Raw genomic sequence first — 22,305 nt, 5'->3', positions numbered from 1 at the left:
TGAGACCAAAGAGCCTTGGCGTGCCCAGTGCTGTTAGCAGCAGAGCTGGCGAAGGCCACCGCAAGCCACGCAGCCTTCCCCTCCAAGGCTCCAGAGATACAAGGCAGAAAGCTGTAGCCTAAGCTGGATTTCACCTGAGATCCCCTCTTCACAGTCTGCCGTTGCAGATTAGGAACATCCACATGGACATCCAGGGACATTGCAGCACTGACTTTCACTCCACAACTTTCCATCTTCTACAAGGAAAATTCTGGCTTTTCCTTCTCCTTGGAAAGGGATGGGTTCCCTTGGCTGACGGATTTGGCACCAAGTTTCTTCTCACATGGAAACACTTCCAGGCAACCTGAAACTCTTGTGCCCACTGACAACCCCTTTTGTCCCACTGGATCACGGGGAGTCCAGTGCAGAAGCAGCACCTTTCTCTCCTCTGCCAGGAGCTGGCTTCACAGCCTAACGTCCTGACACCATGCAGATGGTCCCAGAAGCGAGGCTGTAGCTACCTGGGGGTCATGCTATCAGCCCAGGGGACAAACAATATGACCAGAGGAAAATGACCTCAGGTTGCGCCATGGGAGCTTTCAGTGGGATCTTTAGGAAATATTCCTCCATATAAAAGGACGTCAAGGTTGGGAACAGACTGCCTGGGGAAATGGGTGAGTCACCACCATCAGAAAGGTTGAAAAGTCATGTGGATGTGGCATTTGGGGACCTGGCTGATTGGTGCAGTAGGCAGTGCTAAGTTTGCAGTTGAACTGTGTGATCTTCAGGGTCTTTTCCAATGTTGCTGACCCTGAGATTTAAATGTAGCTCAACCAGTGAGGAGTCCAAACCTAGATTCAATGATGCTCAAGGGTGTCTCCGGTAGAGACACGAAAGAATGAGGCAGGCAGCAAGAAGGTCAGCAGGAAAGTTCTATCTTTAATTTTCTGACTCCATCGTATATACAAATCTTTCAGAAGGGACAAGATTGGCTGCATAGGTTGCCACCTCTTTGAGCTCGTTGATGAAGACCACCATCAGTCACCTTTCTCCTCCCAGAGGAGAAATATGTAAACAAAAAGATAAATTCTAAAAATATACATTGTTTTCTTGAAGCTGGGTGAGAACAAAACGCAAACTCTGAAAAGCAGGCAAATTTGGAGCGACACAAGGGTGCCTTCCAACGTGGATATCTAGGGGATTGCAAGTAGAAGGCAGATGAAAAGAAATCAAAAAAAACCACAGTGGGAATTCTTTGTAGAAGATTCAGTCAAAGGCAGCTTTAAGCACTACACCAGGGCCACTCTGAGCGGCTGAGCCAGGGTGGGGACAAAGAGTGCGGTTGCCTGGGTTGTGATGTGCTGTGCCACCTGTGACATCACGGGGCCGTGTCACAATGGGGGCAGCAGTAAACGGCCCCAGCAGGTAACGCTGGCACTGCATTGCTCGGGCAAGCGGTGAGTGCGCACGTGCTGGGGAGGCTGGGCTGGGGACAAGGGCAGGGGCAGAAACGCAGCAGCCGGGACTGGGCTCTCCCCCTGCATGCAGGGACTGCCCCTCATGGGACATTCTTGGGCAGGCCGTGCTGCTGCTGCTGCTGCTGCTGCTGCTGGGGCACTGGAACAGGCCTTGCTGCCTGCCAGCTGTCTGGGCCTGTCCTTCCTGCTCCCAGATCCTTGGGCATTCTGTCCTCCCTCCAGCAAGCAGTAGTTCCTTCCCTCCCTTTTAGCCTCACTCAAGGTCTTCCCTTTACTTTCCTGCAGACCATGAATTCCATGGTATTCCTTTTCGTGCTCTTGGAGAGCCTTATCCAGTACCCGCAGCCTGTGGGTGATGTTTGGGATGAGGAAACATGTCTGCACGTGGAAGTGCGTGAAAAGCACCTGGAGTGGGAGAGGATTCGGCTGGAGCGGGAGCTGGAGCAGCTGGCCCTGAAGCAGGAGCAGCTCCGGGAGGTCATGGCTGTTGCTGTGCTCCTGGTGCTTTTCTTGGTCCTATGGTTTATCCGGTGGAAAAACAGCCTGAGGAGAGAGGAGTTTGAGGAAGAAAACAATGGTGCAAAGGAAGAGGAAGTCCGAAACGTGGAGGCCAATGATGGAGAAGATGTTGGAAATGAAGAAGCCGATGCGAATCGGCGGGAAGACAACAATGTGCAGCAAGTCGGCTATGTTCCTGCAAATGAAGAAGGCAAAGTTCCTGCAAATGAAGAAAGCGATGCTGGAAATGAAGAAGAAGATGGCAATGCTGCTTTAAATGCAGATGACGATGTTGCAAATGAAATCATCAATGAGATTGCAAATGCAGAAAACGGCAATGACGTGGCAAATGTCGTCCAAGGAGAAGACAATGATTTTGGTGATAACATTGAAAGAATTCTAATGGAACGCATACAGTGGCCTGTACAGGACCTGCAGAAAGACTGTGAGTGGACAACTGACCTCACGGGCACTTATAGTTTACTTTAGACATGTCTTGTCAAACAGCTTCTACCCAGTCCTGAAACGAGCTATCGGGGTGGGCAGTGCCTTTGAAGGTTGGAGTCCCCGAGAGCAGGATGTTGTGTACCTGTAAGAGACGGTCCAAAGATCCCTCATCTGCCTCATGACCATCGTCAAGGACTGTAGTAGTTTGAAGGCAAAACAAATGAGAGGCTCCAAGTCAGAGATACAATTTAATAGGAAAAAAAAAAAAAAAAAGGAAAGAAAGTAAAATAAAATCGATGCAATAATACAAAAGACCACTGACAGAGTCAGAATACAACCTGAGCGTAGTGATGGAAGCAGTCCAGATGAGGTGGTCCTCCTGAAGCAGGGTCTTCCTGAAGCAGTGATCCTGTAGAAAGGTCTGGTAGCTCGGGTCCTCTGGGAATCCAGTGGGTAAGCGCCCCTCTGGTGTTCAGAGTCTCAGCTTATATCCAGGCTGGAATGCTTGGTTTCTCCCTCTGGGCGGAGCATCCCACAATGGGATGGTGAGTCATGTGATAAGGCCTGATGGGCCCATTAACAGTAGGTAGTCCAGGAGGGGGTTATCTGTGAGCTGTGGAGCAAAGGTGCTGATGGCCCATTAACAGAAGATAAGCCAGAGTGGAGGAGGCAGGGAGCACTGCCTCACCTGGTTTCAACAGTTCATGAAGATGGTGATAGAATATACTTCAATCCAGTACAAGGACAAAGACTGAAACCCCTAAGAGGGACTTTAAAATCTCAATGCAGGAGTTCTGGCCTGGCTGAGGTGGCATGTTGGCCAAGTGCTGCCTGCAGGTGTGTTTGATGGAAAAACCCAGCACCCATATGGGAACATCAGAACCTGAGCAGAAACAATGGGCAAGTCACAGTGAAGGGACTGCGCCTGCTGACTTGTACTGGTTGACGCTGTACCTGCTGACGACCGACTTGTTCTGAGTTCTCTAAATGAACACACTGCAATGATTTCCCCCACCTGTTTGGCCAACTGCCTGTCGCTTTGGAGAGGACTATAAGAACCCCTGAGTTAACCACAGACTTTGTGATCACCCCACTGGAGAAGATCGCCTCTATAGGCATCTTCACGCCTCGAGGACTCGTCCCTCCACTTTGGTAGCTATAATCCCCTTCCCTCTTTTTCTGTCTTTCTTCCTATTCTCTTTTCTCTCCCCACTATCGCATTTGTTGGCACGAAATAAAGGTGCATTTGTGATTGAATAAACTGAGTTTGTCCCCCGCTGTGTCTTTTGCACTCTGAGATCCCTAAAACGAACCACCACGAACCCCGCTTGTGTGAGCGGATCGTGTGCCCATCCCCATGACTCCTCCCGGGGCCACAGCTTCCACCTGGGGCTGGACTCTGCAGGGCAGAGGCACGTGAGGAACTTCCGTGTCTGCGTGCAGCTGGAGTGCACCTGCTCCAGGGAGCAGTGGGCTGAGAAGATGCTGTGCTTCCTGCACCACCCCGAGGAGGAGCTGAGGAGCAATCAGGATCCCAGCCTCCTGGACACCCTGTGCACCGACTCCTACCTCGACGTGCACAAAACTGCCCGCTGGTTCTACCAACTGGTGAGAGCAGTCTGGCCAGCTTTGCCTCAGTCACACACTTGGCATTTAAAGCTGCTGCCCTCCAGACACTCCTGCCAGATCAAGGTGACCAACGGCAGAGAAAGCTTCAGGATTGAGATGCTGTTTGGGCTGCGGAGAGACGACTCACACGTCTTTGTGAGCAGCCAGACTAGCGTGGCCTACACCGCAAGCACAACCTGGCCTGAGACTTATGCTGTGGCCGAGACTGAGTTCTTCAAGTACATCGCCAGGCAGGCCCCCCCGACTGTTTGCACCTCAAATGCCTGCAGTTCTTCACACGTCTGCAGCTGGGCTTCAGCTTTTCCACCTACACCATCAAGACCATTGTCATGCACCTGCTCAACATCGTGCCCGTGTCATGGTGGCGCAGGAGAGATTTGCTGCTGCGACTGGCGGATATCAGCGACAGCCTGCACTTATGCCTGCAAGCAAAACGCAGAGGTAACCAGAGGCTTCCCAGGGACATCATTTTACCCCGCGATGTTCAAATGGGTAAGACAAACAATCTCCTCCAACACCTGGCGCAGCAACCGGCCGCCCACAGGCAGGTGATAAGTGAGTACCAGGTTCTGAGGAAGTGGTTCAAAAGAATCCTTTGCGGGGAACAATGAATGAAGGGAGGGGAGCAGTCATGGCTCTGAGCACAGAGCTGTGCTTGGGCTGCTTGCACCTTGCAGCGCAGAAGCACCTCATGGTACAAATTTGGTGCTTTAAGGAGAAGAGGATGCTTGCAAAGGCTCTGGCGAAGATGCCACAGCCTCTCCTGCTGCCTCAGCGGGTGGAGGGCCGTGGAAGGATTATTGTACCTCCCTGTATCAGTTCATTTTCCAAAAGAAGGCACCCAGATCCGCATAAAGCCCCGCTTACGTATGAACTCTCCCACTCCTAAGAGTGCACATGAAGACAGCGCACGCCATACATGCAAGGACAAACTCACCAAACGCCACCTGTGACATGCAGCTGTTCCTGGCCTTTGAGAAGAGCCGAAAATTGGAGTATGAAAGAAGAAGGAATGTGGGACAGAAAAAGGAAGAGGGCAAAACGACCAAGAAGAAAACTCAGCGCTGCTACCTGGGGATTGTTCAATGGATGGATTCTCTCCTTGTCTCCAGAAGGGAGACGTTTGGGTCAGCGTTGGACCAACGGTGTTGGACCTGACCTGAAATTTTGTTTATAGAAGAATGTTGATTTTTTTATGTAATGGATAGATAGATAGATAGAGGCACTTAAGAAATGTGTGGATGTGGCACCTGGGGATATGCTTTTGCGGCGGACTTGTCAGTGTCATGTTTGTGCCCTGCGACTTGATGGCAGGACGAATGTGAGGTGGGACACAGCCCAGATGCTGGCAGCTGTGAGCTGACTCAAGCCATACACATGAGCCTTCCACGTTGGTAGCAGCGGTGCTGGCAGCTGAGCCACTGGCAACATGCCACCTGACCCTACTGCAGAACCCTTTCAGGGTCAAGCTGGGGCCGGAGAGGGGGCTCGGCAGCTCTCCCAGCTGCTGAGCACAAGGTGAGAAAAGAGCAACGCTGTTACCCATCAACCCCCTAGAAGTGACACGTCCCTACAGAGGGAAGAGAGGAGCAAGACACAATTTTGAGATCGATCTACGCAGCACAGGGAGGGGACCACTCAAATCCAGGTCTCCAGCATTGAAAATGCCGCAGCTTTTCCCGATGCCAAAAAGCTCCAAAGAAAACACAACGCAAACCCCAAACCCACACAGAAGGTTTTGAATTTTCTGTGACTGATGATTGAGAGAAGCTGCTGTGCCGTGCCGCTGGTCTCTTCTCCGCACACTCCTCATCGTTGCTCATCACAGGGCTCCACAAAGGCGGGTGAGGGTTTCTTCCTGCTCTTGCCTGTGCTGAGACCAAAGAGCCTTGGCGTGCCCAGTGCTGTTAGCAGCAGAGCTGGCGAAGGCCACCGCAAGCCACGCAGCCTTCCCCTCCAAGGCTCCAGAGATACAAGGCAGAAAGCTGTAGCCTAAGCTGGATTTCACCTGAGATCCCCTCTTCACAGTCTGCCGTTGCAGATTAGGAACATCCACATGGACATCCAGGGACATTGCAGCACTGACTTTCACTCCACAACTTTCCATCTTCTACAAGGAAAATTCTGGCTTTTCCTTCTCCTTGGAAAGGGATGGGTTCCCTTGGCTGACGGATTTGGCACCAAGTTTCTTCTCACATGGAAACACTTCCAGGCAACCTGAAACTCTTGTGCCCACTGACAACCCCTTTTGTCCCACTGGATCACGGGGAGTCCAGTGCAGAAGCAGCACCTTTCTCTCCTCTGCCAGGAGCTGGCTTCACAGCCTAACGTCCTGACACCATGCAGATGGTCCCAGAAGCGAGGCTGTAGCTACCTGGGGGTCATGCTATCAGCCCAGGGGACAAACAATATGACCAGAGGAAAATGACCTCAGGTTGCGCCATGGGAGCTTTCAGTGGGATCTTTAGGAAATATTCCTCCATATAAAAGGACGTCAAGGTTGGGAACAGACTGCCTGGGGAAATGGGTGAGTCACCACCATCAGAAAGGTTGAAAAGTCATGTGGATGTGGCATTTGGGGACCTGGCTGATTGGTGCAGTAGGCAGTGCTAAGTTTGCAGTTGAACTGTGTGATCTTCAGGGTCTTTTCCAATGTTGCTGACCCTGAGATTTAAATGTAGCTCAACCAGTGAGGAGTCCAAACCTAGATTCAATGATGCTCAAGGGTGTCTCCGGTAGAGACACGAAAGAATGAGGCAGGCAGCAAGAAGGTCAGCAGGAAAGTTCTATCTTTAATTTTCTGACTCCATCGTATATACAAATCTTTCAGAAGGGACAAGATTGGCTGCATAGGTTGCCACCTCTTTGAGCTCGTTGATGAAGACCACCATCAGTCACCTTTCTCCTCCCAGAGGAGAAATATGTAAACAAAAAGATAAATTCTAAAAATATACATTGTTTTCTTGAAGCTGGGTGAGAACAAAACGCAAACTCTGAAAAGCAGGCAAAGTTGGAGCGACACAAGGGTGCCTTCCAACGTGGATATCTAGGGGATTGCAAGTAGAAGGCAGATGAACAGAAATCAAAAAAACCCACAGTGGGAATTCTTTGTAGAAGATTCAGTCAAAGGCAGCTTTAAGCACTACACCAGGGCCACTCTGAGCGGCTGAGCCAGGGTGGGGACAAAGAGTGCGGTTGCCTGGGTTGTGATGTGCTGTGCCACCTGTGACATCACGGGGCCGTGTCACAATGGGGGCAGCAGTAAACGGCCCCAGCAGGTAACGCTGGCACTGCATTGCTCGGGCAAGCGGTGAGTGCGCACGTGCTGGGGAGGCTGGGCTGGGGACAAGGGCAGGGGCAGAAACGCAGCAGCCGGGACTGGGCTCTCCCCCTGCATGCAGGGACTGCCCCTCATGGGACATTCTTGGGCAGGCCGTGCTGCTGCTGCTGCTGCTGGTGCTGGGGCACTGGAACAGGCCTTGCTGCCTGCCAGCTGTCTGGGCCTGTCCTTCCTGCTCCCAGATCCTTGGGCATCCTGTCCTCCCTCCAGCAAGCAGTAGTACCTTCCCTCCCTTTTAGCCTCACTCAAGGTCTTCCCTTTTTTTTCCTGCAGACCATGAATTCCATGGTATTCCTTTTCGTGCTCTTGGAGAGCCTCATCCAGTACCCGCAGCCTGTGGGTGATGTTTGGGATGAGGAAACATGTCTGCACGTGGAAGTGCGTGAAAAGCACCTGGAGTGGGAGAGGATTCGGCTGGAGCGGGAGCTGGAGCAGCTGGCCCTGAAGCAGGAGCAGCTCCGGGAGGTCATGGCTGTTGCTGTGCTCCTGGTGCTTTTCTTGGTCCTATGGTTTATCCGGTGGAAAAGCAGCCGGAGGAGAGAGGAGTTTGAGGAAGAAAACAATGGTGCAAAGGAAGAGGAAGTCCGAAACGTGGAGGCCAATGATGGAGAAGATGTTGGAAATGAAGAAGCCGATGCGAATCGGCGGGAAGACAACAATGTGCAGCAAGTCGGCTATGTTCCTGCAAATGAAGAAGGCAAAGTTCCTGCAAATGAAGAAAGCGATGCTGGAAATGAAGAAGAAGATGGCAATGCTGCTTTAAATGCAGATGACGATGTTGCAAATGAAATCATCAATGAGATTGCAAATGCAGAAAACGGCAATGACGTGGCAAATGTCGTCCAAGGAGAAGACAATGGTTTTGGTGATAACATTGAAAGAATTCTAATGGAACGCATACAGTGGCCTGTACAGGACCTGCAGAAAGACTGTGAGTGGACAACTGACCTCACGGGCACTTATAGTTTACTTTAGACATGTCTTGTCAAACAGCTTCTACCCAGTCCTGAAACGAGCTATCGGGGTGGGCAGTGCCTTTGAAGGTTGGAGTCCCCGAGAGCAGGATGTTGTGTACCTGTAAGAGACGGTCCAAAGATCCCTCATCTGCCTCATGACCATCGTCAAGGACTGTAGTAGTTTGAAGGCAAAACAAATGAGAGGCTCCAAGTCAGAGATACAATTTAATAGGAAAAAAAAAAAAAAAAAGGAAAGAAAGTAAAATAAAATCGATGCAATAATACAAAAGACCACTGACAGAGTCAGAATACAACCTGAGCGTAGTGATGGAAGCAGTCCAGATGAGGTGGTCCTCCTGAAGCAGGGTCTTCCTGAAGCAGTGATCCTGTAGAAAGGTCTGGTAGCTCGGGTCCTCTGGGAATCCAGTGGGTAAGCGCCCCTCTGGTGTTCAGAGTCTCAGCTTATATCCAGGCTGGAATGCTTGGTTTCTCCCTCTGGGCGGAGCATCCCACAATGGGATGGTGAGTCATGTGATAAGGCCTGATGGGCCCATTAACAGTAGGTAGTCCAGGAGGGGGTTATCTGTGAGCTGTGGAGCAAAGGTGCTGATGGCCCATTAACAGAAGATAAGCCAGAGTGGAGGAGGCAGGGAGCACTGCCTCACCTGGTTTCAACAGTTCATGAAGATGGTGATAGAATATACTTCAATCCAGTACAAGGACAAAGACTGAAACCCCTAAGAGGGACTTTAAAATCTCAATGCAGGAGTTCTGGCCTGGCTGAGGTGGCATGTTGGCCAAGTGCTGCCTGCAGGTGTGTTTGATGGAAAAACCCAGCACCCATATGGGAACATCAGAACCTGAGCAGAAACAATGGGCAAGTCACAGTGAAGGGACTGCGCCTGCTGACTTGTACTGGTTGACGCTGTACCTGCTGACGACCGACTTGTTCTGAGTTCTCTAAATGAACACACTGCAATGATTTCCCCCACCTGTTTGGCCAACTGCCTGTCGCTTTGGAGAGGACTATAAGAACCCCTGAGTTAACCACAGACTTTGTGATCACCCCACTGGAGAAGATCGCCTCTATAGGCATCTTCACGCCTCGAGGACTCGTCCCTCCACTTTGGTAGCTATAATCCCCTTCCCTCTTTTTCTGTCTTTGTTCCTATTCTCTTTTCTCTCCCCACTATCGCATTTGTTGGCACGAAATAAAGGTGCATTTGTGATTGAATAAACTGAGTTTGTCCCCCGCTGTGTCTTTTGCACTCTGAGATCCCTAAAACGAACCACCACGAACCCCGCTTGTGTGAGCGGATCGTGTGCCCATCCCCATGACTCCTCCCGGGGCCACAGCTTCCACCTGGGGCTGGACTCTGCAGGGCAGAGGCACGTGAGGAACTTCCGTGTCTGCGTGCAGCTGGAGTGCACCTGCTCCAGGGAGCAGTGGGCTGAGAAGATGCTGTGCTTCCTGCACCACCCCGAGGAGGAGCTGAGGAGCAATCAGGATCCCAGCCTCCTGGACACCCTGTGCACCGACTCCTACCTCGACGTGCACAAAACTGCCCGCTGGTTCTACCAACTGGTGAGAGCAGTCTGGCCAGCTTTGCCTCAGTCACACACTTGGCATTTAAAGCTGCTGCCCTCCAGACACTCCTGCCAGATCAAGGTGACCAATGGCAAAGAAAGCTTCAGGATTGAGATGCTGTTTGGGCTGCGGAGAGACGACTCACACGTCTTTGTGAGCAGCCAGACTAGCGTGGCCTACACCGCAAGCACAACCTGGCCTGAGACTTATGCTGTGGCCGAGACTGAGTTCTTCAAGTACATCGCCAGGCAGGCCCCCCCGACTGTTTGCACCTCAAATGCCTGCAGTTCTTCACACGTCTGCAGCTGGGCTTCAGCTTTTCCACCTACACCATCAAGACCATTGTCATGCACCTGCTCAACATCGTGCCCGTGTCATGGTGGCGCAGGAGAGATTTGCTGCTGCGACTGGCGGATATCAGCGACAGCCTGCACTTATGCCTGCAAGCAAAACGCAGAGGTAACCAGAGGCTTCCCAGGGACATCATTTTACCCCGCGATGTTCAAATGGGTAAGACAAACAATCTCCTCCAACACCTGGCGCAGCAACCGGCCGCCCACAGGCAGGTGATAAGTGAGTACCAGGTTCTGAGGAAGTGGTTCAAAAGAATCCTTTGCGGGGAACAATGAATGAAGGGAGGGGAGCAGTCATGGCTCTGAGCACAGAGCTGTGCTTGGGCTGCTTGCACCTTGCAGCGCAGAAGCACCTCATGGTACAAATTTGGTGCTTTAAGGAGAAGAGGATGCTTGCAAAGGCTCTGGCGAAGATGCCACAGCCTCTCCTGCTGCCTCAGCGGGTGGAGGGCCGTGGAAGGATTATTGTACCTCCCTGTATCAGTTCATTTTCCAAAAGAAGGCACCCAGATCCGCATAAAGCCCCGCTTACGTATGAACTCTCCCACTCCTAAGAGTGCACATGAAGACAGCGCACGCCATACATGCAAGGACAAACTCACCAAACGCCACCTGTGACATGCAGCTGTTCCTGGCCTTTGAGAAGAGCCGAAAATTGGAGTATGAAAGAAGAAGGAATGTGGGACAGAAAAAGGAAGAGGGCAAAACGACCAAGAAGAAAACTCAGCGCTGCTACCTGGGGATTGTTCAATGGATGGATTCTCTCCTTGTCTCCAGAAGGGAGACGTTTGGGTCAGCGTTGGACCAACGGTGTTGGACCTGACCTGAAATTTTGTTTATAGAAGAATGTTGATTTTTTTATGTAATGGATAGATAGATAGATAGAGGCACTTAAGAAATGTGTGGATGTGGCACCTGGGGATATGCTTTTGCGGCGGACTTGTCAGTGTCATGTTTGTGCCCTGCGACTTGATGGCAGGACGAATGTGAGGTGGGACACAGCCCAGATGCTGGCAGCTGTGAGCTGACTCAAGCCATACACATGAGCCTTCCACGTTGGTAGCAGCGGTGCTGGCAGCTGAGCCACTGGCAACATGCCACCTGACCCTACTGCAGAACCCTTTCAGGGTCAAGCTGGGGCCGGAGAGGGGGCTCGGCAGCTCTCCCAGCTGCTGAGCACAAGGTGAGAAAAGAGCAACGCTGTTACCCATCAACCCCCTAGAAGTGACACGTCCCTACAGAGGGAAGAGAGGAGCAAGACACAATTTTGAGATCGATCTACGCAGCACAGGGAGGGGACCACTCAAATCCAGGTCTCCAGCATTGAAAATGCCGCAGCTTTTCCCGATGCCAAAAAGCTCCAAAGAAAACACAACGCAAACCCCAAACCCACACAGAAGGTTTTGAATTTTCTGTGACTGATGATTGAGAGAAGCTGCTGTGCCGTGCCGCTGGTCTCTTCTCCGCACACTCCTCATCGTTGCTCATCACAGGGCTCCACAAAGGCGGGTGAGGGTTTCTTCCTGCTCTTGCCTGTGCTGAGACCAAAGAGCCTTGGCGTGCCCAGTGCTGTTAGCAGCAGAGCTGGCGAAGGCCACCGCAAGCCACGCAGCCTTCCCCTCCAAGGCTCCAGAGATACAAGGCAGAAAGCTGTAGCCTAAGCTGGATTTCACCTGAGATGCCCTCTTCACAGTCTGCCGTTGCAGATTAGGAACATCCACATGGACATCCAGGGACATTGCAGCACTGACTTTCACTCCACAACTTTCCATCTTCTACAAGGAAAATTCTGGCTTTTCCTTCTCCTTGGAAAGGGAGGGGTTCCCTTGGCTGACGGATTTGGCACCAAGTTTCTTCTCACATGGAAACACTTCCAGGCAACCTGAAACTCTTGTGCCCACTGACAACCCCTTTTGTCCCACTGGATCACGGGGAGTCCAGTGCAGAAGCAGCACCTTTCTCTCCTCTGCCAGGAGCTGGCTTCACAGCCTAACGTCCTGACACCATGCAGATGGTCCCAGAAGCGAGGCTGTAGCTACCTGGGGGTCATGCTATCAGCCCAGGGGACAAACAATATGACCAGAGGAAAATGACCTCAGGTTGCGCCATGGGAGCTTTCAGTGGGATCTTTAGGAAATATTCCTCCATATAAAAGGACGTCAAGGTTGGGAACAGACTGCCTGGGGAAATGGGTGAGTCACCACCATCAGAAAGGTTGAAAAGTCATGTGGATGTGGCATTTGGGGACCTGGCTGATTGGTGCAGTAGGCAGTGCTAAGTTTGCAGTTGAACTGTGTGATCTTCAGGGTCTTTTCCAATGTTGCTGACCCTGAGATTTAAATGTAGCTCAACCAGTGAGGAGTCCAAACCTAGATTCAATGATGCTCAAGGGTGTCTCCGGTAGAGACACGAAAGAATGAGGCAGGCAGCAAGAAGGTCAGCAGGAAAGTTCTATCTTTAATTTTCTGACTCCATCGTATATACAAATCTTTCAGAAGGGACAAGATTGGCTGCATAGGTTGCCACCTCTTTGAGCTCGTTGATGAAGACCACCATCAGTCACCTTTCTCCTCCCAGAGGAGAAATATGTAAACAAAAAGATAAATTCTAAAAATATACATTGTTTTCTTGAAGCTGGGTGAGAACAAAACGCAAACTCTGAAAAGCAGGCAAATTTGGAGCGACACAAGGGTGCCTTCCAACGTGGATATCTAGGGGATTGCAAGTAGAAGGCAGATGAACAGAAATCAAAAAAACCCACAGTGGGAATTCTTTGTAGAAGATTCAGTCAAAGGCAGCTTTAAGCACTACACCAGGGCCACTCTGAGCGGCTGAGCCAGGGTGGGGACAAAGAGTGCGGTTGCCTGGGTTGTGATGTGCTGTGCCACCTGTGACATCACGGGGCCGTGTCACAATGGGGGCAGCAGTAAACGGCCCCAGCAGGTAACGCTGGCACTGCATTGCTCGGGCAAGCGGTGAGTGCGCACGTGCTGGGGAGGCTGGGCTGGGGACAAGGGCAGGGGCAGAAACGCAGCAGCCGGGACTGGGCTCTCCCCCTGCATGCAGGGACTGCCCCTCATGGGACATTCTTGGGCAGGCCGTGCTGCTGCTGCTGCTGCTGGTGCTGGGGCACTGGAACAGGCCTTGCTGCCTGCCAGCTGTCTGGGCCTGTCCTTCCTGCTCCCAGATCCTTGGGCATCCTGTCCTCCCTCCAGCAAGCAGTAGTACCTTCCCTCCCTTTTAGCCTCACTCAAGGTCTTCCCTTTTTTTTCCTGCAGACCATGAATTCCATGGTATTCCTTTTCGTGCTCTTGGAGAGCCTCATCCAGTACCCGCAGCCTGTGGGTGATGTTTGGGATGAGGAAACATGTCTGCACGTGGAAGTGCGTGAAAAGCACCTGGAGTGGGAGAGGATTCGGCTGGAGCGGGAGCTGGAGCAGCTGGCCCTGAAGCAGGAGCAGCTCCGGGAGGTCATGGCTGTTGCTGTGCTCCTGGTGCTTTTCTTGGTCCTATGGTTTATCCGGTGGAAAAGCAGCCTGAGGAGAGAGGAGTTTGAGGAAGAAAACAATGGTGCAAAGGAAGAGGAAGTCCGAAACGTGGAGGCCAATGATGGAGAAGATGTTGGAAATGAAGAAGCCGATGCGAATCGGCGGGAAGACAACAATGTGCAGCAAGTCGGCTATGTTCCTGCAAATGAAGAAGGCAAAGTTCCTGCAAATGAAGAAAGCGATGCTGGAAATGAAGAAGAAGATGGCAATGCTGCTTTAAATGCAGATGACGATGTTGCAAATGAAATCATCAATGAGATTGCAAATGCAGAAAACGGCAATGACGTGGCAAATGTCGTCCAAGGAGAAGACAATGGTTTTGGTGATAACATTGAAAGAATTCTAATGGAACGCATACAGTGGCCTGTACAGGACCTGCAGAAAGACTGTGAGTGGACAACTGACCTCACGGGCACTTATAGTTTACTTTAGACATGTCTTGTCAAACAGCTTCTACCCAGTCCTGAAACGAGCTATCGGGGTGGGCAGTGCCTTTGAAGGTTGGAGTCCCCGAGAGCAGGATGTTGTGTACCTGTAAGAGACGGTCCAAAGATCCCTCATCTGCCTCATGACCATCGTCAAGGACTGTAGTAGTTTGAAGGCAAAACAAATGAGAGGCTCCAAGTCAGAGATACAATTTAATAGGAAAAAAAAAAAAAAAAAGGAAAGAAAGTAAAATAAAATCGATGCAATAATACAAAAGACCACTGACAGAGTCAGAATACAACCTGAGCGTAGTGATGGAAGCAGTCCAGATGAGGTGGTCCTCCTGAAGCAGGGTCTTCCTGAAGCAGTGATCCTGTAGAAAGGTCTGGTAGCTCGGGTCCTCTGGGAATCCAGTGGGTAAGCGCCCCTCTGGTGTTCAGAGTCTCAGCTTATATCCAGGCTGGAATGCTTGGTTTCTCCCTCTGGGCGGAGCATCCCACAATGGGATGGTGAGTCATGTGATAAGGCCTGATGGGCCCATTAACAGTAGGTAGTCCAGGAGGGGGTTATCTGTGAGCTGTGGAGCAAAGGTGCTGATGGCCCATTAACAGAAGATAAGCCAGAGTGGAGGAGGCAGGGAGCACTGCCTCACCTGGTTTCAACAGTTCATGAAGATGGTGATAGAATATACTTCAATCCAGTACAAGGACAAAGACTGAAACCCCTAAGAGGGACTTTAAAATCTCAATGCAGGAGTTCTGGCCTGGCTGAGGTGGCATGTTGGCCAAGTGCTGCCTGCAGGTGTGTTTGATGGAAAAACCCAGCACCCATATGGGAACATCAGAACCTGAGCAGAAACAATGGGCAAGTCACAGTGAAGGGACTGCGCCTGCTGACTTGTACTGGTTGACGCTGTACCTGCTGACGACCGACTTGTTCTGAGTTCTCTAAATGAACACACTGCAATGATTTCCCCCACCTGTTTGGCCAACTGCCTGTCGCTTTGGAGAGGACTATAAGAACCCCTGAGTTAACCACAGACTTTGTGATCACCCCACTGGAGAAGATCGCCTCTATAGGCATCTTCACGCCTCGAGGACTCGTCCCTCCACTTTGGTAGCTATAATCCCCTTCCCTCTTTTTCTGTCTTTGTTCCTATTCTCTTTTCTCTCCCCACTATCGCATTTGTTGGCACGAAATAAAGGTGCATTTGTGATTGAATAAACTGAGTTTGTCCCCCGCTGTGTCTTTTGCACTCTGAGATCCCTAAAACGAACCACCACGAACCCCGCTTGTGTGAGCGGATCGTGTGCCCATCCCCATGACTCCTCCCGGGGCCACAGCTTCCACCTGGGGCTGGACTCTGCAGGGCAGAGGCACGTGAGGAACTTCCGTGTCTGCGTGCAGCTGGAGTGCACCTGCTCCAGGGAGCAGTGGGCTGAGAAGATGCTGTGCTTCCTGCACCACCCCGAGGAGGAGCTGAGGAGCAATCAGGATCCCAGCCTCCTGGACACCCTGTGCACCGACTCCTACCTCGACGTGCACAAAACTGCCCGCTGGTTCTACCAACTGGTGAGAGCAGTCTGGCCAGCTTTGCCTCAGTCACACACTTGGCATTTAAAGCTGCTGCCCTCCAGACACTCCTGCCAGATCAAGGTGACCAACGGCAGAGAAAGCTTCAGGATTGAGATGCTGTTTGGGCTGCGGAGAGACGACTCACACGTCTTTGTGAGCAGCCAGACTAGCGTGGCCTACACCGCAAGCACAACCTGGCCTGAGACTTATGCTGTGGCCGAGACTGAGTTCTTCAAGTACATCGCCAGGCAGGCCCCCCCGACTGTTTGCACCTCAAATGCCTGCAGTTCTTCACACGTCTGCAGCTGGGCTTCAGCTTTTCCACCTACACCATCAAGACCATTGTCATGCACCTGCTCAACATCGTGCCCGTGTCATGGTGGCGCAGGAGAGATTTGCTGCTGCGACTGGCGGATATCAGCGACAGCCTGCACTTATGCCTGCAAGCAAAACGCAGAGGTAACCAGAGGCTTCCCAGGGACATCATTTTACCCCGCGATGTTCAAATGGGTAAGACAAACAATCTCCTCCAACACCTGGCACAGCAACCGGCCGCCCACAGGCAGGTGATAAGTGAGTACCAGGTTCTGAGGAAGTGGTTCAAAAGAATCCTTTGCGGGGAACAATGAATGAAGGGAGGGGAGCAGTCATGGCTCTGAGCACAGAGCTGTGCTTGGGCTGCTTGCACCTTGCAGCGCAGAAGCACCTCATGGTACAAATTTGGTGCTTTAAGGAGAAGAGGATGCTTGCAAAGGCTCTGGCGAAGATGCCACAGCCTCTCCTGCTGCCTCAGCGGGTGGAGGGCCGTGGAAGGATTATTGTACCTCCCTGTATCAGTTCATTTTCCAAAAGAAGGCACCCAGATCCGCATAAAGCCCCGCTTACGTATGAACTCTCCCACTCCTAAGAGTGCACATGAAGACAGCGCACGCCATACATGCAAGGACAAACTCACCAAACGCCACCTGTGACATGCAGCTGTTCCTGGCCTTTGAGAAGAGCCGAAAATTGGAGTATGAAAGAAGAAGGAATGTGGGACAGAAAAAGGAAGAGGGCAAAACGACCAAGAAGAAAACTCAGCGCTGCTACCTGGGGATTGTTCAATGGATGGATTCTCTCCTTGTCTCCAGAAGGGAGACGTTTGGGTCAGCGTTGGACCAACGGTGTTGGACCTGACCTGAAATTTTGTTTATAGAAGAATGTTGATTTTTTTATGTAATGGATAGATAGATAAATAGAGGCACTTAAGAAATGTGTGGATGTGGCACCTGGGGACATGCTTTTGAGGCAGACTTGTCAGTGTCATGTTTGTGCCCTGCGACTTGATGGCAGGACGAATGTGAGGTGGGACACAGCCCAGATGCTGGCAGCTGTGAGCTGACTCAAGCCATACACATGAGCCTTCCACGTTGGTAGCAGCGGTGCTGGCAGCTGAGCCACTGGCAACATGCCACCTGACCCTACTGCAGAACCCTTTCAGGGTCGAGCTGGGGCCGGAGAGGGGGCTCGGCAGCTCTCCCAGCTGCTGAGCACAAGGTGAGAAAAGAGCAACGCTGTTACCCATCAACCCCCTAGAAGTGACACGTCCCTACAGAGGGAAGAGAGGAGCAAGACACAATTTTGAGATCGATCTACGCAGCACAGGGAGGGGACCACTCAAATCCAGGTCTCCAGCATTGAAAATGCCGCAGCTTTTCCCGATGCCAAAAAGCTCCAAAGAAAACACAACGCAAACCCCAAACCCACACAGAAGGTTTTGAATTTTCTGTGACTGATGATTGAGAGAAGCTGCTGTGCCGTGCCGCTGGTCTCTTCTCCGCACACTCCTCATCGTTGCTCATCACAGGGCTCCACAAAGGCGGGTGAGGGTTTCTTCCTGCTCTTGCCTGTGCTGAGACCAAAGAGCCTTGGCGTGCCCAGTGCTGTTAGCAGCAGAGCTGGCGAAGGCCACCGCAAGCCACGCAGCCTTCCCCTCCAAGGCTCCAGAGATACAAGGGCAGAAAGCTGTAGCCTAAGCTGGATTTCACCTGAGATCCCCTCTTCACAGTCTGCCGTTGCAGATTAGGAACATCCACATGGACATCCAGGGACATTGCAGCACTGACTTTCACTCCACAACTTTCCATCTTCTACAAGGAAAATTCTGGCTTTTCCTTCTCCTTGGAAAGGGATGGGTTCCCTTGGCTGACGGATTTGGCACCAAGTTTCTTCTCACATGGAAACACTTCCAGGCAACCTGAAACTCTTGTGCCCACTGACAACCCCTTTTGTCCCACTGGATCACGGGGAGTCCAGTGCAGAAGCAGCACCTTTCTCTCCTCTGCCAGGAGCTGGCTTCACAGCCTAACGTCCTGACACCATGCAGATGGTCCCAGAAGCGAGGCTGTAGCTACCTGGGGGTCATGCTATCAGCCCAGGGGACAAACAATATGACCAGAGGAAAATGACCTCAGGTTGCGCCATGGGAGCTTTCAGTGGGATCTTTAGGAAATATTCCTCCATATAAAAGGACGTCAAGGTTGGGAACAGACTGCCTGGGGAAATGGGTTAGTCACCACCATCAGAAAGGTTGAAAAGTCATGTGGATGTCCCCAGGCATTTGGGGACCTGGCTGATTGGTGCAGTAGGCAGTGCTAAGTTTGCAGTTGAACTGTGTGATCTTCAGGGTCTTTTCCAATGTTGCTGACCCTGGGATTTAAATGTAGCTCAACCAGTGAGGAGTCCAAACCTAGATTCAATGATGCTCAAGGGTGTCTCCGGTAGAGACACGAAAGAATGAGGCAGGCAGCAAGAAGGTCAGCAGGAAAGTTCTATCTTTAATTTTCTGACTCCATCGTATATACAAATCTTTCAGAAGGGACAAGATTGGCTGCATAGGTTGCCACCTCTTTGAGCTCGTTGATGAAGACCACCATCAGTCACCTTTCTTTTCCCAGAGGAGAAATATGTAAACAAAAAGATAAATTCTAAAAATATACATTGTTTTCTTGAAGCTGGGTGAGAACAAAACGCAAACTCTGAAAAGCAGGCAAAGTTGGAGCGACACAAGGGTGCCTTCCAACGTGGATATCTAGGGGATTGCAAGTAGAAGGCAGATGAACAGAAATCAAAAAAAACCACAGTGGGAATTCTTTGTAGAAGATTCAGTCAAAGGCAGCTTTAAGCACTACACCAGGGCCACTCTGAGCGGCTGAGCCAGGGTGGGGACAAAGAGTGCGGTTGCCTGGGTTGTGATGTGCTGTGCCACCTGCGACATCACGGGGCCGTGTCACAATGGGGGCAGCAGTAAACGGCCCCAGCAGGTAACGCTGGCACTGCATTGCTCGGGCAAGCGGTGAGTGCGCACGTGCTGGGGAGGCTGGGCTGGGGACAAGGGCAGGGGCAGAAACGCAGCAGCCGGGACTGGGCTCTCCCCCTGCATGCAGGGACTGCCCCTCATGGGACATTCTTGGGCAGGCCGTGCTGCTGCTGCTGCTGCTGCTGCTGGGGCACTGGAACAGGCCTTGCTGCCTGCCAGCTGTCTGGGCCTGTCCTTCCTGCTCCCAGATCCCTGGGCATCCTGTCCTCCCTCCAGCAAGCAGTAGTACCTTCCCTCCCTTTTAGCCTCACTCAAGGTCTTCCCTTTTTTTTCCTGCAGACCATGAATTCCATGGTATTCCTTTTCGTGCTCTTGGAGAGCCTCATCCAGTACCCGCAGCCTGTGGGTGATGTTTGGGATGAGGAAGCACGTCTGCACGTGGAAGTGCGTGTAAAGCACCTGGAGTGGGAGAGGATTCGGCTGAAGCGGGAGCTGGCGCTGCTGGCCCTGAAGCAGGAGCAGCTCCGGGAGGTCATGGCTGTTGCTGTGCTCCTGGTGCTTTTCTTGGTCCTATGGTTTATCCGGTGGAAAAGCAGCCTGAGGAGACAGGAGTCTGAGGAAGAAAACAATGGTGCAAAGGAAGAGGAAGTCCGAAACGTGGAGGCCAATGATGGAGAAGATGTTGGAAATGAAGAAGCCGATGCGAATCGGCGGGAAGACAACAATGTGCAGCAAGTCAGCAATGTTCCTGCAAATGAAGAAGGCAAAGTTCCTGCAAATGAAGAAAGCGATGCTGGAAATGAAGAAGAAGATGGCAATGCTGCTTTAAATGCAGATGACGATGTTGCAAATGAAATCATCAATGAGATTGCAAATGCAGAAAACGGCAATGACGTGGCAAATGTCGTCCAAGGAGAAGACAATGATTTTGGTGATAACATTGAAAGAATTCTAATGGAACGCATACAGTGGCCTGTACAGGACCTGCAGAAAGGCTGTGAGTGGACAACTGACCTCATGGGCACTTATAGTTTACTTTAGACTTGTCTTGTCAAACAGCTTCTACCCAGTCCTGAAACGAGCTATCGGGGTGGGCAGTGCCTTTGAAGGTTGGAGTCCCCGAGAGCAGGATGTTGTGTACCTGTAAGAGACGGTCCAAAGATCCCTCATCTGCCTCACGACCATCGTCAAGGACAGAGACTGAAACCCCTAAAAGGGACTTTAAAATCTCAGTGCAGGAGTTCTGGCCTGGCTGAGGTGGGATGTTGGCCAAGTGCTGCCTGCAGGTGTGTTTGATGGAAAAACCCAGCACCCATATGGGAACATCAGAACCTGAGCAGAAACAATGGGCAAGTCACAGTGAAGTGACTGTGCCTGCTGACTTGTACAGGTTGACGCTGTACCTGTTGACGACCGACTTGTTCTGAGTTCTCTAAATGAACACACTGCAATGATTTCCCCCACCTGTTTGGCCAACTGCCTGTCGCTTCGGAGAGGACTATAAGAACCTCTGAGTTAACCACAGACTTTGTGATCACCCCACTGGAGAAGATCGCCTCTATAGGCATCTTCACGCCTCGAGGACTCGTCCCTCCACTTTGGTAGCTATAATCCCCTTCCCTCTTTTTCTGTCTTTCTTCCTATTCTCTTTTCTCTCCCCACTATCGCATTTGTTGGCACGAAATAAAGGTGCATTTGTGATTGAATAAACTGAGTTTGTCCCCCGCTGTGTCTTTTGCGCTCTGAGATCCCTAAAACGAACCATCACGAACCCCGCTTGTGTGAGCGGATCGTGTGCTCATCCCCATGACTCCTCCCGGGGCCACAGCTTCCACCTGGGGCTGGACTCTGCAGGGCAGAGGCACGTGAGGAACTTCCGTGTCCGCGTGCAGCTGGAGTGCACCTGCTCCAGGGAGCAGTGGGCTGAGAAGATGCTGTGCTTCCTGCACCACCCCGAGGAGGAGCTGAGGAGCAATCAGGATCCCAGCCTCCTGGACACCCTGTGCACCGACTCCTACCTCGACGTGCACAAAACTGCCCGCTGGTTCTACCAACTGGTGAGAGCAGTCTGGCCAGCTTTGCCTCAGTCACACACTTGGCATTTAAAGCTGCTGCCCTCCAGACACTCCTGCCAGATCAAGGTGACCAATGGCAAAGAAAGCTTCAGGATTGAGATGCTGTTTGGGCTGCGGAGAGACGACTCACACGTCTTTGTGAGCAGCCAGACTAGCGTGGCCTACACCGCAAGCACAACCTGGCCTGAGACTTATGCTGTGGCCGAGACTGAGTTCTTCAAGTACATCACCAGGCAGGCCCCCCCGACTGTTTGAACCTCAAATGCCTGCAGTTCTTCACACGTCTGCAGCTGGGCTTCAGCTTTTCCACCTACACCATCAAGACCATTGTCATGCACCTGCTCAACATCGTGCCCGTGTCATGGTGGCGCAGGAGAGATTTGCTGCTGCGACTGGCGGATATCAGCGACAGCCTGCACTTATGCCTGCAAGCAAAACGCAGAGGTAACCAGAGGCTTCCCAGGGACATCATTTTACCCCGCGATGTTCAAATGGGTAAGACAAACAATCTCCTCCATCACCTGGCGCAGCAACCGGCCGCCCACAGGCAGGCAATCAGTGAGTACCAGGTTCTGAGGAAGTGGTTCAAAAGAAACCTTCGCGGGGAACAATGAATGAAGGGAGGGGAGCAGTCATGGCTCTGAGCACAGAGCTGTGCTTGGGCTGCTTGCACCTTGCAGCGCAGAAGCACCTCATGGTACAAATTTGGTGCTTTAAGGAGAAGAGGATGCTTGCAAAGGCTCTGGCAAAAATCCCACAGCCCCTCCTGCCGCCTCAGCGGGTGGAGGGCCATGGAAGGATTATTGTACCTCCCTGTATCAGTTCATTTTCCAAAAGAAGGCACCCAGATCCGCATAAAGCCCCGCTTACGTATGAACTCTCCCACTCCTAAGAGTGCACATGAAGACAGCGCACGCCATACATGCAAGGACAAACTCACCAAACGCCACCTGCGACATGCAGCTGTTCCTGGCCTTTGAGAAGAGCCGAAAATTGGAGTATGAAAGAAGAAGGAATGTGGGACAGAAAAAGGAAGAGGGCAAAAAGACCAAGAAGAAAACTCAGCGCTGCTTGCCTGGGGACCGTTCAATGGATGGATTCTCTCCTTGCCTCCA

At 51.7% G+C, this 22,305-nt stretch overlaps 4 protein-coding genes across 4 annotated transcripts; all 4 read left to right on the top strand.

Annotated features, from left to right (window-relative positions):
* The first annotated feature begins 1,745 nt into the window (after positions 1-1,745).
* On the top strand, positions 1,746-4,642 carry LOC136291905 (inositol 1,4,5-trisphosphate receptor-interacting protein-like 1). The gene is given in 4 exon segments (XM_066186996.1): positions 1,746-2,431; positions 2,433-2,540; positions 3,740-4,263; positions 4,266-4,642. Coding segments are annotated over 4 exon segments (1,695 nt in total).
* Positions 4,643-7,647: 3,005 nt separating this feature from the next.
* LOC136291904 (inositol 1,4,5-trisphosphate receptor-interacting protein-like 1) lies at positions 7,648-10,544 on the top strand. Its single transcript, XM_066186995.1, is given in 4 exon segments — positions 7,648-8,333; positions 8,335-8,442; positions 9,642-10,165; positions 10,168-10,544. Coding segments are annotated over 4 exon segments (1,695 nt in total).
* A 3,005-nt stretch (positions 10,545-13,549) lies between these two features.
* LOC136291903 (inositol 1,4,5-trisphosphate receptor-interacting protein-like 1) lies at positions 13,550-16,446 on the top strand. The gene is given in 4 exon segments (XM_066186994.1): positions 13,550-14,235; positions 14,237-14,344; positions 15,544-16,067; positions 16,070-16,446. Coding segments are annotated over 4 exon segments (1,695 nt in total).
* Positions 16,447-19,236: 2,790 nt separating this feature from the next.
* LOC136291902 (inositol 1,4,5-trisphosphate receptor-interacting protein-like 1) lies at positions 19,237-21,804 on the top strand. Its single transcript, XM_066186993.1, is given in 7 exon segments — positions 19,237-19,343; positions 19,345-19,405; positions 19,407-20,143; positions 20,145-20,254; positions 20,905-20,931; positions 20,934-21,425; positions 21,428-21,804. Coding segments are annotated over 7 exon segments (1,911 nt in total).
* The last annotated feature ends 501 nt before the right edge of the window (positions 21,805-22,305 follow it).

This window comes from Chamaea fasciata, unplaced genomic scaffold (genome assembly GCF_029207755.1).
Source record: "Chamaea fasciata isolate MVZ Bird 193981 ecotype frontalis unplaced genomic scaffold, bChaFas1.0.hap1 SCAF_7, whole genome shotgun sequence".
Taxonomy (NCBI): domain Eukaryota; kingdom Metazoa; phylum Chordata; class Aves; order Passeriformes; family Sylviidae; genus Chamaea; species Chamaea fasciata.
This window is presented reverse-complemented; position numbering and strand designations above follow the sequence as displayed.